General features: G+C 35.0%; 1 protein-coding gene across 2 annotated transcripts in view; it reads left to right on the top strand.

Moving 5' to 3' along the window:
• The window catches only part of NUP58 (nucleoporin 58), a 40454-nt gene that overhangs the window by 7249 nt on the left and 14203 nt on the right, over positions 1-19002 (top strand). Inside the window, exons 3-12 of one of the 2 annotated variants that reach the window (XM_017537538.2) lie at positions 395-430; positions 3628-3777; positions 4404-4541; positions 6116-6226; positions 10095-10119; positions 11094-11159; positions 11481-11655; positions 15862-15941; positions 17781-17899; positions 18328-18410. In XM_017537538.2, coding sequence (XP_017393027.1) covers positions 395-430; positions 3628-3777; positions 4404-4541; positions 6116-6226; positions 10095-10119; positions 11094-11159; positions 11481-11655; positions 15862-15941; positions 17781-17899; positions 18328-18410 — 983 coding nt within the window. The remainder of the gene's footprint in view (positions 1-394; positions 431-3627; positions 3778-4403; positions 4542-6115; positions 6227-10094; positions 10120-11093; positions 11160-11480; positions 11656-15861; positions 15942-17780; positions 17900-18327; positions 18411-19002) is intronic. The other variant, XM_037741701.1, reaches the window with a different exon arrangement.

Genomic DNA, 19002 nt, shown 5'->3' with positions numbered 1-19002 from the left:
GCATCACATTTCACAGCCACATCTAGAAAATGAAGTAACTACAGGGATAAATATGAGCAGATTGGACAGTGAGCTACTTGAGACAGCTCAGTGTAGCATTTTGCTTGGAGTTGCTCTTTTTGGTATTGCTTAATTTTGTTATAAACAATAGTTACTTGCATTTTATAAATTTTTTTCCCTAATCAAGTTATATACAACTAGTAATATGAAAACCAGTGTTATGGGGAAAATGCTTGATTAGTGGTTATGGTGGCAGATACTAAGATATGTATTTTTCTAATTAGAAGTGTTGTTAATCCCTGAGGGTGATTTTAAGTCTTTCCCTTGTGACAGGTAAACCAAAAGAATGTCATCTTAATTGATGAATAAATTTTATTTCTCTTTTCGTCCCCAGGAATAGCAACAACTATAACTACAGGATTAACTCTGGGTAAGAATTTTTGAGGAAAGATCCCAGCTCTGTGGTTTTCTAATAATTTTAACAAATTGAGTGATCTTTCTACTCTTCTCTTTTCTAATATCTTACAGAGCTTGGGTATAAAAGAAAGTGTGTATATTACAGATAGTGACTTATCAGAGAACCTTTCAGTATTTGAGTAGTGAAAAAAAGGAATCACTATAGAGTACTTTTATAATTCAGAAAAGTATTTTTAATGCAGAAATTTTTTTTTTAATGTGGAAATTTATTTTTGTATATATACTTTTGTAGTCATTTGACTCCATTTAGTGGAAAAAACAAACTTTAAGCCAGAAATGTTGGAATTAAGCCATGGTTGTTCCTTGTTCCTCTAAAATAGTTGTGAAACCTTAGGTAATATTTGGGGGCTTTTAGTTATCTATAAAATAGAGGATATTGAACTAATATCCAAACACATAATACCTTCTGTATTGTTACACTAAAAGGAATGTGAATCATTAGGGTTTCAGCCAGCTTTCAATCTGGATGGCAGTAAATAATGTGAAAGGGAAGGGAAAGGAAATGAAAGAACATTCAGAAGCTCTTAAATTGAGTTTTCAGTTAAGGATTGGCAAACTTTTTTCATTTGGTTGCTACTTTTTTCATTTGGTTGCCACATCTGTTATTAACAGAAACACAACACATCTATTTATCACCAATATTTTGGACTGGATTGGCTACAAAGATGAGCAAGTGAATCTTCTTGTTTTCTTTTTCTTTTCCTCAGACAAGTTCTTCTGTTGCCCAGGCTGGAGTGCAGTGGCATCATCACAGCCCACTGCAACCTCAAACTCTTGGGCTCAAGCAGTCTTCCCTGAGGTTCCCAAGTAGCTAGGACTACAGGCATATACCACAACACTTGGCTAATTTTTTTATTTTTAGTTTTTTGTGGAGACAAGGTCTCACTATGTTGCCTAGGCTGGTCATGAGCTCCCAGCCTCAAGCCACCTGCTCTCCTTGGCCTCCCAAAGTGCTGGGATTACAGGCATGAGCCACCATGTCTGAGTCTTGTTTTCTGAGGTTATAACTCGTACATTATTTCAAAGCACTGTACTCTGGTAGGAACTTCTAGTTGTGGTCAGGGCAATCCAGAAGCATAGTTTCTGTTTTCTCTTCTCTCAGTGACTTCAGGATAAGTCAATGCAGGTCATTCATACATTTCTTCATTTAATATTGTTTGAGCAGTTACTACTTCTAACCATGTGGCCTTGTGTATACATAATGCCTTGAACATTGCATATTATCTTGTGGCGCTGGTGGTGAGGATGGTCCTTGATAGTGACCTTGGGAACTGCTAAGGGTTGGAGCAAGGCAGTCAGTCTGTTGTGAGGTGAAAGGGATAGGCAGGTATAGTAACATAATCTGATAAATGTCCTAAAAGGTGTAGGAGAGGCACCATGGAAGGCAGAGGAAGAAAACAGTAGGGTTTACTTTATGGGCAAGAAACATTTCAGACAGAGGAGTGGCAAGTGCAGCGGCCAAATCATAAAAGCATTCAGGGAAATATGAACTATTTTGTTATTGGAGCTTAGAAATAAGAGGTAGAAGTGGTGGGCAGAGCTGAGATTTGAGGAGCAGGTTGGGACCAGATAGGAAAGGGAGATATATGTCATGCCCTTAGACTGTATTTTGACAATCTAGAATATAATAGGAACCTTAAATTGGGCAGAATCACTAGGATATTTGCTTTGTTTTGTTTTGTTGAGGTGGAGTTTCGCTCTTGTTGCCCAGGCTGGAGTGCAACGTCTTGATCTCATGGCAGCCTCCTTCCCAGTTCAAGCGATTCTCCTGCCTCAGCCTCCTGAGGAACTGGGATTATAGGCATGCGCCACCACGCCTGGCTAATTTTGTATTTTTAGTAGAGACATGGTTTCTCTATGTTGGTCAGGCTGGTCTAGAACTCCTGATCTCAGGTGATCTGCCCGCCACAGCTTCCCAAAATGCTGGGGCTATAGGTGTGAGCCATCGTACCTGGCCCTTTTTTTTTTTTTATTTTTTAAGGTAACCAAGGTAATTTCAAGAATACATTAGAGGTTGGAAGAGACTGATACAAGAGAAATAAATGCTGTTATAGTAGTTTTTAAGAGAGAGATGGCCTAAGCTAGGGTTTTTAAGGATGCTTGTAATACAGGGTATTTCTGAAGTAGAATCAATAGGATTTGTGAGTAATGGCGTATAGGAGAAGGAAGGGATGTCAAGGATGACTGGTTTCTGGCTTGAACTGACCAAGGTTGGGGATTTAGCAAAAAATTTTTCTGGTGAGATATGTAGGAGACAAAGGAACATAAAGATAGGACTAGCCAGTAGGGACGTAGGTGGATGTCAGTTTAGATTTATGTACCTGTAGTTGAAATGATGAAAGTAGATGAGTCATTGAGGAAGTAAAGAAGTAGGAATGGAACTGTAGGAAGTGTCATTTAAGACATGAACAGAGGAAAGAGAGGTACGAAAAAAAGGACTAAAAAGGAAAAGGGGGACAGCTAGGGGCTGACAGAGACACAGGGGCCAGAAGAAAGGAGTAGAGAATGGCTCTTGATAGAGTATTAGAGAGGAGGGACCATTTTTCCGCTGAGAGTAAAGGAAAGGAGGAGGATAAATGCTGCATTAGTACGTAAATCTAGGGGTGGAATTAAAATGGATATATTACATCGATTGGATTTTCTGTTTTGTTTTGTTTTGTTTTGTTTTTGAGATGGAGTCTCACTTTGTTGCCCAGGCTAGAGTTCAGTGGTGCAACCTTGGCTCGCTGCAACCTCCGCCTCCCAAGTTTAAGCGACTCTCATGCCTCAGCCTCTTGAGTAGATGGGGATACAGGTGTGCACTGCCACACCCAGCTAATTTTTGTGTTTTTAGTAGAGGCGAGATTTTTGGCCTGGCTGGTCTCAAACTCCTGACCTCAAGAGATCTGCCCCTCTCGGCCTCCCAGAGTGCTGCGATTATAGGTGTGAGCCACCGTACCTGACCATTCTTTTGTTTTTCTTAACTCAGAGTCATCTTTTCCGTGTTCACCATGATTTAGTCTCAACTTTTATTTTCTCTCACACGTACACCCTTCTTCTATTGGCAAAAGGTAGTATCACAAACTTTTAGGGATCCTTATTGAAACCAGTATAATAGAACACTTAAAGGTAAAGGATTTTGTTTGTTTATTTGTTTATTTATTTAAATAGGAACGCCGGCCACTACATCTGCCCCTACAACAGGCTTCAGTTTAGGATTCAATAAACCTGCAGCATCTGCCACACCATTTGCTCTACCTATTACTTCTACCTCAGCTAGCGGTCTTACTCTTTCGTCTGCTCTGACATCAACTCCAGCAGGTGAGGCAGAATGAAAAACCATTGCATTTAATGGTTAAATTTCGATTTTATCTGATTAGAGAACATAGATAGTCACCTTTACTAAACATAGCTTTTTATTTTAATCATTTAGAATTTTGACTACAGAAATTATTGATTTATAAAGAAGAAAAGTGAGCTTTGAGCATTGGAACAGGAGAGGCTATCTTGGGAGATAGTCCCTATTTAGAGAGCAAAGCAGGGGAGAGGGCCAGAGAGGTAAAATGTAAAGCTGTTAATATTTACTTTGTTTTCAGGGAGCCATTTCATGACAGGAAAAGATAGATTTGGCATAAATCTTGCCTGTCTTATGATTTATTTAATATGAAGGTGAAGTTGGTGGTCTGGGTTGGAAACAATATTGCTGTCTGGAATCAGTTACCTGGTACCATGCTAATATTCCTCAAAGCCCTTATTTCCATCATTGGCTTTTGCTTTAAAGCTACTGTTTCTCTTTATTTTTAGGTATATAATTTTATCTTTAGCAAGTAGTTCTTCCAAAGAGCCAATTTTATCATGGAAATCAGTTTTTAAAACATTGTATTTGTATTTTCTATGCTGCTGTTAAATAATAATGCCTTTTGAAAGCTTGCTATCTCTTTTTAAAGCTTCCACAGGATTTACCCTAAATAATTTGGGCGGGACAACAGCCACAACTACAACTGCATCAACAGGCCTCTCTTTAGGGGGAGCCTTAGCTGGTTTGGGAGGTTCACTTTTCCAGAGCACGAACACAGCAACATCAGGTAATTGATGGTATTTATTCTCCAGAATAGTAAATACCTATATTTAAATGTACTTATTATTATTTTGGTCCTTTGAGCAGATGACTTTTTCTCTTTATCTGCACATTTTCCTTTAAATATGAAAACTAAATTATAAAATGTTGGTTTTCATACATAATTGGATGTATTAGCCATATTTTATTTTATATGTATTTTTTTATTTTGAGATGGAATCTCACTCTGTCACCCAGGCTGGCGTGCAGTGGTGTGATCTTGGCTTACTGTAACCTCCACCTCCAGGGTTCAAGAGATTCTCCAGCCTCCGCCTTCTGAGTAGCTGGGTTTACAGGTGTGTGCCGCCACATCTGGCTGATTGCGTTTTTAGTAGAGATGGGGTTTCACCATGTTGGCCATGCTGGTCTCAAACTTCTGACCTCAAGTGATCCGCTTGCCTCGGCCTCCCAAAGTGCTGTAATTGCAGATGTAGCCACAACACCCAGCCTATTAGCCATATTTTAGAAAAACACATTTTTGTCTTTCTCAATATTGACTAACTAGATAAGGAAACAAAGAAGAGCCTGTTTAAGGAGTCATTAAACTGATCTAGAGATAACATTTTGTTTAAAAAGAACAACAGTTATATCAGCTCAGGAATGCATGGTCTTATAAAAATATAGAATTATTAGACTGGGCACGGTTGCTCACACCTGTAATCCCAGCACTTTGGGAGGTCAAGGCGGGTGGATCACCTGAAGTCAGGAGTTGGAGACCAGCCTGACCAACATGGTGAAACCCCATCTCTACTAAAAGTACAAAATTAGCCAGGCATGGTGATGCATGCCTGTAATCCCAACTGTTTGGGAGGCGGAGGCGGAGGTCGTAGTGAGCTGAGATCGTGCCATCACACTCTAGCCTGGGCAACAAGAGCGGACTCCGGCTCAAAAAAAAAAATAAATAAAATAAATAAAGATTTATCAGCCCAAGGTTCTTGAAATTTTGCTACTTGACTCACAAGTATACATGAGTGACTTATGATTAACCGTAGTCTGGTCCTTTTTATTTGTTTTGTCAGTGAGGGAAGATTTAAATAAATACATGAATTCTAATACTTATTTTAAAGCTTTGTGAAAAGAACTTGGGTGTGTGAAATTATATTCAATATATATTATATTCAAATCCTATAAATTCACACTAGATTATTTTAAAAGTATGCAGTTCCAAACTGTGATTGGAAGACAAGATGTCTTCACTTGAAAATACACCCACTGAAACTGCTTTTGTAAAGAGGGTTTAAAAGCCCTCTGTAACAAAACCCCTTTATAACAAAGACTGAGTGCCCTTATATATTGAATTGATACACTTTATGGCCCTTGTAATAATGAAAAATCACATCATCCAAACTACATAATAGCATTCAATTCAAGAAAGGTTATCAGTCTTTGGCCAAAACATGCTGTAGACATATTTCCCTAAATCAAATATGAAGAAAATCTGGAATCTGACTTTAAAATTAGCATTAGAGTCATTTGATCAATAAGGGGAAATTGTTGTAGTCTTTCAATGAAATTTATAAGCGGTGTTTGATTTATTTATAGGACTAGGACAGAATGCTTTAGGCTTGACTTTGGGAACTACAGCAGCTACTTCAACTGCAGGCAATGAAGGCCTTGGTGGCATAGATTTTAGTAGCTCCTCAGATAAAAAGAGTAAGTAATGCTGTTGTAATTTTATGTTCTAACAGTCTGGGTTGCTCAAAATTCCGTTGTGTGGAAGATTAGATATTCAGTAGTAATAGTTTTTACTTTTAAATTTGTTTGCATTATTATTTCACAAATACTTAACACATTTTGTGTGTGTTGTGCATTTAAGGTTTTATTTTTGTAGTTAACAGATTTGTATGTGCATATGTCTTATATAGCTATCTTAATGTGTATATGAATATGTATTTTTAAATTGGGATCATGATACATATGCAGTATTGTTTTGTAGTCTGTTCTTATGTAACATATCAGAAGCATTTGTCAGTATCGGTAATTCTTTTTAAATATTTTAATGCTGCTTAATATCAGTTTTATGGATGGATCATAATTTAGTCAACCATTGTTCTCTTGTTAGATGTTTATTTCCAGATGTTCTACTCTGGGAGGTAAAAAATTGGGCATCTTTATCTAAAAAGGCAATATAGTAGTTTAAGAGTGTCTACTATGGAGGAGAATTGCCTGGGTTCAGATCCTGGGTCAGCTGCTTTGTGAGCTCTGACCTTATTGAAGTTACTTATACTGTGTGCTTTAGTTTTCCGTATCTGTTAAATGGTTTGAGGGTTACTATTTTTAAAACCTTAGCAGAGCCAGACACGTAGGTGTCTCCTTTTATTATCAGTTTGTTTATATTTTTGGTTATTTCTTGGGGAAAACACCTAGAAATTGGACCATTGGCTTAAAGAGAGGGATATTTTGGAGACTCCTAGTATATAGATTATGAAATTGCCTTTCCAAAAAGATTTTACCAGTTTACCCCCTAACCAGTATGAAAACACGTTTCTTGCTTTGCCCCTGCCACATTGAATATTGGTTTTAAAAATTTGCTAATCCAAATCCATTTTAAAAATGTTTTTATTGTTCTGTGTGTTGCTTTGTTTTGTACCATCTCTTCTGCTTCTGATGAAAGCATGTTTCACTAAAATATATACCATATATACTATATATGCTAGGGTATATACATACATACTGAACTTCTCTCAAGGATGAGATAGGTGGATGAAGGTATGAAATAGTGTCCGTGTAGCTGTATTTTTTTTTTAAACTGGACACAGGTTTTATTGTAAGGAGATACTATTCTAGGGTGAATTACTATTTTAAAAGTTAGAAAATCTTTTTAAACTTTTTACAAGGTTCAGATATCTCTTTCAATGAAAATTGGCTAATTTCTAAACAGACTTTGTTTTTACTTAGTTTTCTCTGTAGCAACTCCATAATTAGAAAGGTAGCTTTAGCAGCTTATTTATTACTCAAATGGAATAGCCCATTACCATTGTTATTACTTTTATTTTAAGCATGAGAGTACTTCTCTATTATACTTGTTTTTAGGCTCCATGTCAAAGAGCAGGCTGAGTCAGAAGAGTAAGATAAATAAATGTAGGAAATTAATCTTCCCTCCTCTGCCCTTCCCCACATCTTCCAGCTTTTATAGTGTACCTAAGATAGAGTTGAGCGAGGAGAATATATAGAATAAATGCAATAAATGTTTTAGATATGACATTAAATTTTATGAATATGTATACACAAACATGTATATAAAAAACTTGGGCCGGTTTCTACCATGGATCTCTGATTACTACATCCCTGTTTCCTTTTATCTATTGCTCATATCAAGGGATTCTTTTTTTTTTTTTTTTTAATCCAAATGATTTCTCTTTTTCTAGTAGCTATGTCATTTAGCCTGGGCCCTACAGTACTAGTGTGGGATTTAACCAGATGGAGAGTAGCAAAAAATAGCGTTCAGTGAAGAGGGGACAGCATTGAGTGAGCCTAGAGATGAGAAGGACCTTTTGAAGAAATTGTAAAGACCAGATTAGCCATAGAGCAGAAAGATGAGATTCTAGAAGTTATGGAGGCCTTGTTTGCCATGTTGAGTTTTGTCATTATATTAATACCTCAGGCACTTTGGGTCTATTAAAGGGATTTCATGAGATTTGTATTTTAGAATTAAGAACATTCTGACAGCCATTTGGAAAATAGCATTCAGGAAGGCAAGAATAGAATGTAAAACTGTTAGGAAGCTTTTGTAGTGGTCTACGTGTATTACTGAGGCAAAGCTAGGTAGACTAATTGGGGGTCCATGGTAATCAGGGATTCATGATAGAAACAGGCTCAAGTTTTTTATATACATGCTTGTGTATACATAAGTATTTACAAAATACAACAAAATGTCATATCAAAGAAGTAACATACTAATCAATTTAAAAGTTGGTGAATTATTTGGAAAAACATAAAATTAAATCCCTGTTTTTATTTCTATGTCTCATAAAATTTAAGACATCATCTATAGAAGAGAGGTGGCAATTTCAGAGATACTAAAATATGAAAGAAAAAAATCTTAAAATCAGTGAAATACAAAACATGGAAACATAAATTACAGTTGGATGAAAGAGGTAAAAAACTAAAACCCATGTGCAGAGGTAAAAGGTAATTGAGGAAAGAAATGCCTGATTTTTTTTGGGGGGGGGGGTGGATATAGAGCCTTGCTCTCTCACCTAGGCTGGAGTGCAGTGGTGCGATCTCACCTCATTGCAGCCTCCATCTCCCTGGCTCAAGTGATCCTCCTACTTTAGCCTCCCAAGTAGCTGGGACCACAGGTACACAGCACTATACCTAGCTAAATTTTTTAAAAAATTTGGGCCAGGTGCGGTGTCTTATGTCTGTTATCCCAGCACTTTGGCAGGCTGAGGCAGGTAGATCATGGGGTCAGGAGATCAAGACCAGCCTGGCCAAGATGGTGAAGCCCCATCTCCTAAAAATACAAAAATTAGCTGGGCGCGGTAGCAGACGCTTGTATCCTAGCTACTTGGGAAGCTGAGGCAGGAGAATTGCTTGAACCTGGGCAACAGTGGTTACAGTGAGCTGCTGAGATCCTGCCACTGCACTCCCATCTGGGTGATGGAGTGAGTCTCCATCTCAAAGGAAAAAAAAAAGTTTTGTAGGGATAGGGTTTTACCCTGTTGCCCAGGCTGGTCTCCAACTCTTGGGCTCAAGCACTCTGCCCAAAATGCTTGGTTTTTAGGTGCTTGTTTTTTCACATTTTAACATTTCTGAAATTGAGATATATCTTACAAGAGTCTAACTTTAGAAATAGACACATGAAATTATGTAAATGAAACAAATAATTAATATACTTAATATTGAAATAGCTCTTATAAATAAAAGTACCTCAAGAAAAGTGTGCAAATTACAAATAGGCAGTTCACAAAAGGGGAAATATGCTTGTCTCATGAGCATTTGAAGAAAATGGTTTTCTTCACCAATACTGTAAGAAATACAAACTAAGAATTATTATGAAGTGGCATTTTTCAACTACATGACTGGCAAAAGTTTTTAAAAAAAATATGTCCATTGTTGTGAGGGTGTGATAAAGAACGTATTCATGGCAGATAGGAAGGTAAACTGGGATCATTGTTTTAAGGGATTGCCAGATTGGAAAAGTTCAGGTAATCTGACATAGTATTCTATATTGATAGGGGTTTAAAAAGTGTCAGGTAAAGTTATCAGGAATTAAACTGGTAGGAAACAACATAAATTATCCATACAGGATATTTTTCATGGAAGATGGTTGAGAAAGGAAGATTCTTGACCTTGAAAGTAGATGCACATCTGCCATATATCTGTTTATGTGTACTCATAAAATGCTGTTCTTCTGAGTTCATGACAAGCCATGACATCACATGATGTTTAAGAGGCAAGCAAAGAAATGCTTAACACTTTATATTTATACTTTAATTTGTGTTAATTTAAAACTTGTATTTGGAGTATATTGTTAAATTACCTATTTTTTTTACATGAAGCTTCTTGAATTTTCTAGGTGATAAAACAGGAACAAGACCAGAGTAAGTTTACAAATTTACTCTTAAGACATTTTAATTAAAGAGTTTAACTTAATAAATTGTAGGCAGATGGTATAATTGGAAGTAATAGAATCATATATGTTTAGGAGAAGAAAGTGTGTGTGTGTGTGTGTGTGTGTGTGTGTGTGTGTGAATTATTGTGCCAGTCCCGTTTTATGCCCTGGTGTTTTCAGTGAAGAGAGGAGTCTCCATATACATCATGTATGTGTTTGATGATGGTCATTCTTCTTCTTATTACCAATTATATTTTCTCACATAATTTGTACTGTATTAAAGTGTTTGTAAATAAATGATAAAATTCACTCCTTACAAACATCTTGTTTATTTTTAGCTTACTGTTTAAATGAAGAAGAATAGAGAGACTAAGATCTGCCTAAGGGTTATGAAGTCTAATTCATGATTCCATTGCAGTATGCCAAATTTCACTTGTTCTTGTCCTCATTAAATATTTATGATTCCTGTAAGCTCTGTGTAGGTCTTATTTTTTCATTCTAATGCATGTTGAACTAATTGAAGTTATTTTTCAAAAGTGTTTTGAGCATCTTGAAAGTTTTGTAGACTTTCTTTAATGAATACATTAGTATTTTGGAACTGAACAAATTGTCAGTCAGAATCTAAGCCAGAGGGAACTTAGTTTAACATCTTACCCAATTTGTAGCATTTTCTGATTTTTTTGTTGTTGTTAACATTTAGTCAGATGCTTTTAAGTATGTTTTTAATAGATGCTAATCTTCTTAGATAGGAAATCGCCATGTCAGATGAATTGTTAACATTATTTTATAGATCCTATTTTATTAAAAAAATTTTTATATAAAACTTTTAAATTATCTAAAGAAGCTATAAGTGCTTCTTTGCTATATTTTCTTGTATCTTAATACCCTAATATTCTATTAAAACTCAGCTGTCAACTTTGTAAAACCTTGGTGATCTTAATACAGTTTTTACATTTTTCTTAGGGATAGTAAAGCTCTGAAGGATGAAAATCTACCTCCTGTCATCTGCCAGGATGTTGAAAATCTCCAGTGAGTGTCAAATGTAATTAGATATATAGCACTTGAAGAATTGTAGAATACTTAACAGGAACATCACTTCCTTCTAAAATTGCATTCTAGAGGAGCATCTCTTAATTCAGGTTAAAATGTTAATGCTTTTAGAAATCAGAAAGTAGAATGACAGGAATTAAAATTCTTTAACTGCCATTCTGTAAAAATGTATGTGAATTGTAGATGAATTTTTCATTTTGTTTCCTAAAACACTTGGACTGTTTTAAATATACTTTTTTTTTTCTGTAGGACATCAAAGGTGTATTTTTAAAAACTCAGTTTTAAATATATACTTTTTAGGAAATTTGTCAAGGAGCAGAAACAAGTTCAAGAAGAAATTAGTAGAATGTCTTCAAAAGCAATGCTTAAGGTACAAGAAGATATTAAAGCTCTGAAGCAGCTCCTGTCATTGGCTGCCAATGGACTACAGAGAAACACTCTCAACATTGACAAATTGAAAATAGAAACCGCTCAGGTATACTAACTTATGGTCGTTTTATCATAGGGTTTTGTTTTGTTTTGTTTTTTTCTCAAAATGGAAATACGGTTTTTTTTTTTAAGTTACAAAATTTGATACAGACATACTGGTAGAAAACAGGATAGCTCGTATACTTTAATAATGAGTTTTTATTAAGTATTTTCTGTATACAGGACAGTATCCTAAGCAATTTGTATCTGTTAAAATGGATTTCTGACAAGGCCCTACAAGGTAGGTATTATTATCCTCATTATATAAATAAGAAAACAAGCACAGAGCTTTGTTAGTAAATTGAAGGGCCTAGATTCAGACCCTGGTAATCCAACTCCAGAGTTTATACTCTTAACTAACTAGGTTTCATAAGAGTGGTTGCTGGCTAAATTTGTATATTATATAAGACGAAACGTAGCTAGTCAGAAAATAATTTTTTTAATCTGTACGTTATTAAGTAAAAATTGTATCATGCTGTGTGGATATTAAATTTGAGTGATGCCTTGCAAATCATGGTTAAATCTCAGTTAATAAAAATAGTAGGCTGGGCACAGTGGCTCACGCCTGTAATCCCACCACTTTGGGAGGCCAAGGCGGTTGGATCACCTGAGGTGAGGAGTTTGAGACCAGCCTGACCAACATGGTGAAACTCTGTCTCTGTTAAAAATACAAAAATTAGCCAGGTGTGGTGGTGCATCCTGTAATCTCAGCTACTTGGGAGGCTGAGGCAGGAGAATCACTTGAACCTGGGAGGTGGAGATTGCAGTGAGTCGAGTTGTGCATTGCACACCAGCCTGGGCAACTAGAGCAAAACTCTGTCTCAAAAAAAATAAAAATAGCCGGGCGCGGTGGCTCAAGCCTGTAATCCCAGCACTTTGGGAGGCCGAGGCGGGTGGATCACGAGGTCAAGAGATCGAGACCATCCTGGTCAACATGGTGAAACCCCGTCTCTACTAAAAATACAAAAATTAGCTGGGCAGGAGAATTGCCTGAACCCAGGAGGCGGAGGTTGCGGTGAGCCGAGATTGCGCCATTGCACTCCAGCCTGGGTAACAAGAGTGAAACTCCGTCTCAAAAATAAATAAATAAATAAATAAATAAATAAATAAAAATAAACAAAAATAGTGATGTGGCTAATGTTATCTGTCACTAATATCTACTTGTTTTTTTCTCCTTATGATATAATGTACAATACGTATTAAATATAATATGTAGTCTTTTTCTACATTAGTGGGAAAGGATCATGATAGGTGATTTGTGTTTTATTTATCACAATTACAGAATATACTTGATCTCATCATAGCAGTCTAGAAATCTTTCTGTAAAGTTGTCCCTGATGTGCTAATGAACTTCATGTGAGATTTGCTTTTTTACTGTGGATTTCTCAGAGGGCTGGGATCTTCACAAATGAAGCAGTAGTATTTTAAGTAAAATTTTTAAAGGTGCTTTTGGCTCTTTAAGTCCACTATTGGAGAATACCTTGTGATCTTTTTAATAACTACAATGGTTAAAGGGATTTCAAAGACTTTATTGTCTATTCTCAGATTTCCTGGTCTCTTACCACATTTATTTGGTTAAATATGAATGTAATACAGGTTGAGCATCCCTAATTCAAAATCTGAAATGCTCTAAAATACAGAATTTTTTGAATGCTAACATGATGCCACAAGTGGAAAATTCCACACTTGACCTCATGGGATGGGTTACAGTTAAAACTTTGTTTTACATACAAAATTATTAAAATTGTATAGTTACTTTCAGGCTATGTGTATCAGAAACATAAATGAATTTTGTGTTTAAACTTGTGTTCTATCCCCAAGATGCCTCATTTTATGTATGCAGATATTCCAGAATCAGAAAAATTCTGAAATCGAAAACACTTGGTGGTCCCAAGCTTTTTGGATGTGGTATACTCAACTTGTATTGCCCCATGTTTCCTCTCCACTTAATCTTCCTAATCCATGTATGTCCTTTCTAGGTAATAGAGTTAGTTATGTTTTTATAGTGGAGAATGTTTAGACTGTGATTAAACATTACATGAAATTATGTGAAATATATGAAATTATGTATAAGTTATATAGAATATGTCATTAGAGGAAAATAATGGAGGAGGCAAACTTGAGAAAGAAATGAATGCTATAATGGGACCCATTTTAATTCTAAAACTGAATGATTCCACTCACCACTGTTTGTGGAGTAGCTATCATATAGTGCGCAGGTTAATAGTCTTTTAGAGATAAAAAGACAACTCCAAAGGTACTGAAAATCTAGGAGGGTGAATAGAATAATAAAAGATTGAGAAGAGCATAAAGGTGGCAAAGAAATAAGACATGGGAGCCAAAGCTTCCTTCAGGAAGTATCATCTGAGCTGAATTTCAGGAACTGTATAGCGAACGTATGCTAGGCTTACTACTTGATGAGTTGGCAGGTGCAGCAAACCACCATGTCACATGTTTACTTATGTAACAAACCTGCACATCCTGCACATGTACCCTGGAACTTAAAAAATAAAATTACATTTAAAAAAAAGATTTTTGTTTCATGCTCACCAGGTCAAAGAGGAAGAAAAAAAAGGAGAAAAAAGAAATAAGAAAAAAATATTTTAAAAAATTTGATCTAAAATTACTCTAATTTCTAGTAGATAGGAACTAACACTCTACTAAGAGTCTAGTGAATTACGAATCTTTAAAAAATGTTCTGAATTCTCTATGAATTATCAATTTTATGTAACCCTAAAGCCTTTTCTTCAAAGAAAGCCTTTCTGGGAAATATAAGCATTTCTGCAGTTAGAGTTGAGGTAGACCAGACTCTTATGGAATGCAAAGTCTTTTATATACTTCATTTTTAGAAAGTAACTTGAGTTTAAATTAAAATAGGATGGTTAGTTCTTCTTTTGGGGGGAGGTCTGCATGGTTTATTGAAGTTAAATTCCTTTGTTCAGCTTTCCAGTCATTCAATTAACATTTTTAAAAGATCTGTTGTGTGCCAGGTACTTCAACAGGCATTAGGGATCAAGACTTAGACTAGGGAGAGAGTTAAATCCATCAGGTGATATGATCCAGGTAACAGAGGTTTTGTAGGGGCACAGAGGCCTCAAGTGGGCACTTTTATCATTTGTCTACTGTAGAATACCTTTACATTGAGTCTTAAAAAGAGGGAAGAATCATGAATGAAGGTATGGGCATGTCTGAAGATTTGTAAGCAGTTTTGTGTTATAAGAATCTGGGCCTGGCAAGAATAAGTGCTTACAGAGATAGCAGAGGTCAGAGTCTTGAATCATCCACACATGTATTTATACTGGAGTAGGGTGGGATGGAAGCCTGAGTTAGTGAAAAGGAAGTAGAAAAAAGCCATCATAGACCTAGCAGCTTGGCAGTTTAATGAGGGAGAGATGTTGCTACAAGGAATATAAAGTTAAGATAACTCTTTGTGAAATAAAGAATACTTAAATAGAGGTCGAAAATGTAGTGAAATGATAGGAATGTGGAATGTAAGGGGGTAAACAATACTAATCTTGGAAAACAATTGGCTGGAATCATAGAAAGCAATATAGGAATGGTTGAGTGTGTCAGTTTTAAAATATTGGGGTGCCTAGATCCAGTTCTCTGGTCTTCTAGCAACATGGTATTGGGCAAATAATATAATGTCTTTGTAAATCCATTTCTTCATCTATAAAAAGAGAAGCATTACCTACATTATAGTGTTGTTATTGAGAAATAGCCTTTGGCATAGTGCTTGGTACATAGCAAGCAACCAAATGTTAATTGTGCCTGCATCAGCCTCAACATTACTACCTGCCTTTAAAAAAGGTGTTTTCTGCATTTGTGTATTAAAGATTTTTTTCCCCTCTAAGCTATTTATTCTCGTTAGCATTTCGTCAAACCTTTTTTAAAAAAGATTTTAAGAAGTAATGTAATCTTTTCACTGTAGATGAATTCGCTTCATGAATCTTACAGAAATCCATAGTTTTAAAAATAGATTCACAGCTTTTTATAATTTTATCATAAAGTTTGTTAAAACTGTAATTTGTCTCCAGTTGAAAGAGGTTTTAGCAACTTGTAAAGCAAGCTTTGTCCGTAATACGTTCTTATAGCATGAGCCTCCAAGGATGGCATTGTTTAAAATTTCCGTCCAGAGACTGTATTTTTTTTTAGTATGGTATTTTTAATCTAATTCTTAACTGGCTTTTTTTTTTAACCTCTGGTATGTTAGGAGTTAAAGAATGCTGAAATAGCTTTAAGAACCCAGAAGACACCACCTGGACTTCAACATGAATATGCAGCTCCTGCTGAGTAAGTTGCTGGATTTTTAAAAACAAATGTTTCTCACTTTAAGAAAACAGAACAATAATAATAGTATACAAACTAAATATTTTTAGTATACTATGTGGAAAGGCTGAGCTAATAAGCACTTTACATGGATTTTAAATTTCATAATTACCCTAAAAAGGTTTATCTCCATTAACACCATTCTGCAGGGTAAGTGAAGGCTAAGATCTGAGCTTTTCACTATTATGCATTTACATTTAATGTACATATTATTTACAGGGTCTATTCCATTTTATTAAATTTTGCTGGTAATGGAAAATTACCATTATTCAGTTACATAGTTAATACATGTTTTGGAAGAAAAATTTTAAAATGTAGGTAAGTAGAAGAAAAACCACCCTATAATCACATCACACAGTTTGTATATACATCTGGTTTCCATACATGAGAAATATATCTTGTCTCTCTTTTTATGTCCTTTCATGTTGATAAGCATAATGGTAACTAATGTTTGCCATATGATTACTATTTGCCATGTAGTGTGCTTAGGAGTATATATGCTTTACCTCTTCATATTTCATAAGACCTCTGTAGCTGTTGTTCCAGTTTTAGCAATAAAGAGACTAAGGTGTGCAAAGTGAGTTGAATGATGGAGGTCTGTTTGATTCCTGGTCCCTCAGTATTAATTAATTAGTAAATTTGTAGAGATGCCATTTCTCAGTGTTGCTTGATCTGTCACAGACCTCTAGGCTAAAGTGGCAACTCCTGCCTTGGCCTCCTAAAGTGGTGGGATTACAGATGTGGGCCACAACACCTGGCCCCTACTTATTTTATTCTTTTAGTTTTTTATTATAATTTTAGTCAGAAAATAACCAAAACTTCCTGTATGCCTTTCATTCTGATTTCCTACATATTAACATTTTTACCATATTTTTGTTCCTTACACTCTATGTGTATATATACATTTCTCCCCCAAACAGTTTGGGTTATTTGCAGAAATAATGTTCACTATATACTAAAGTACTTCAGTGAATATTTCTTAAAAATAAGGATATTCTCATATTTAACATTTCTCAAAATCAGGAAATTCATAATGACCACGATATTCCTCTTATTCAGATTGGCATGGGATGTGCTTCCTCACTGGATTTCATCTACTATTTTATCCCCCTGTTTTGTTCTGAATACTGCCATCAGAGACAATTTTGCAAAAAGCTTTCATGGTTGCCCTTTTTTTTTTTTTTTTTTAAACTAAAAATCATTCAGATTCCTTTGTATACTATTCAAGACCCCTTTTTATCTATCTGGCACTCTGGGTAAATTTATTAGAAGAGTAGCAGTAATTATGTGTGCTTTCTGTAGTATACTATAATGTTCTCAGATTATAAATTTCATTGATAAAATAACTATATATTCTTAGTTCTGAAATCTGGTTGATAGACTTTTCTACTTTATTTTAAATTTATTTTGACTTTACAGAAAATTTGCAAAATAGCAGTACAGAGAAATTATTTTTATCATTTCCTCTGCTTCCCCTAATGTTAACATGTTATATAACTATAGTATAAGTACCAAGAACAGGAAACTAAAATTGTTACAATATTATTAACTAAACTACTAAGTTTACTGAAATTCAACCAGTTTTTCCACTAATGTACTTCTGTTTCAGCATCTTATTTGGGATTCACATTGCATTTGTAATTTCTCCTTAATTTCTTCCAATCACAGTTATTCAGTCCTTCTTTTCCTTGGATAACTGTGATATTTCTGAAGACTAAGCTATTGCAGAATATTCCTTAATTTGGATTTGTCACTCCAAATTAAAAAAAAAATTTGATCTGACTTTTTAAATGTTTTTTAAAGCTACTTCAGAATCTTGGTTCAGCAATTTGAGGTACAGCTTCAGCAATACAGACAACAGATTGAAGAACTAGAAAACCATCTTGCCACTCAAGCAAATAATTCACATATAACCCCTCAAGGTAACATGCTTACTGTGGTAATTTTTTTGAACTTTTTTTGTAGGAGATAGATTAAACTCTGGTTATATAATAGGTATCCTGGATAACTACTGGTAGCCGCTTCAAGAAAATTTCCTTAAAAGTCATTTATTAGTCCTTTATTCCATGTAAATATAATATGCTTTATTATATGAATTGTTACTGTGGTAGCAAGGGCAGAAATCTTAGGGCCTTCCTCCGCCCAGATTACTGTTGAAGACATTCCTTTCTTAGCCTACTACTCTATATGTTCTCTGGCCATGAGAACATTGATAAAGTTTTTTTCTTTTATGTGTTAACTATGCCAAAAATTGGACTCAAATAGAAAAATTAAATTGTGCTATAATATATATATGTATGTATGTATGTATGTATGTATATTTGGGTGATAATGTAATTTTCTTTTATAGATTTGTCAATGGCTATGCAGAAAATTTATCAAACATTTGTAGCTTTAGCAGCACAACTTCAGTCTATTCATGAAAATGTAAAGGTAAGTTTTCATTGCCCATTTATCTACCTGGATATCTATACCCAAGTATTTGTTCATCTTGGGACAAACGTGTCCATGCTTGGTACAGAAATAGCTAAAATTACATATAAGTGAAAAGATGAAAACTATTGTAATCTATAACATATTCAGACATAACAATTGGCAATATCTGTTCTTTTAAAAAATATCCAAGTACCCTGTACAGCCTGTTACTACAGCTTTTTTTTAGCAGTGTATTGTGAATAACTTTCTATGTTAATACACGTATTTCCTGAATATCATTTTTAGTAGTTAGGAGTTCGTTTTATGTTTGTACATTGTTTGACCTGTTGTCTATTGGATATTTAAGTGGTTTCTATCTCTTTACCACTATAAATAGCACTACAGAAAATGAGCATTCTTAGTAGCAAAATCATTTTGTACTACCTTAATTTTATGTGTGCTTTAAGTGTTTATTGGCTACTGCATTTAAAACTTGCTTATAACATTTCTCCCTTCTAAATAAATACGGGGAACAGTTTGTGTTTATTAAATAATGTAAATAAAATGATTTATCAGTGAATATTTTGACTCTCTCTCTTTTTTTTTTTTT

This window comes from Cebus imitator, unplaced genomic scaffold (assembly GCF_001604975.1).
Source record: "Cebus imitator isolate Cc_AM_T3 unplaced genomic scaffold, Cebus_imitator-1.0 Scaffold103, whole genome shotgun sequence".
NCBI lineage: Eukaryota > Metazoa > Chordata > Mammalia > Primates > Cebidae > Cebus > Cebus imitator.
Note: the sequence above shows the minus strand (reverse complement) of the source record. Positions and strands in the feature narration are given on the sequence as shown.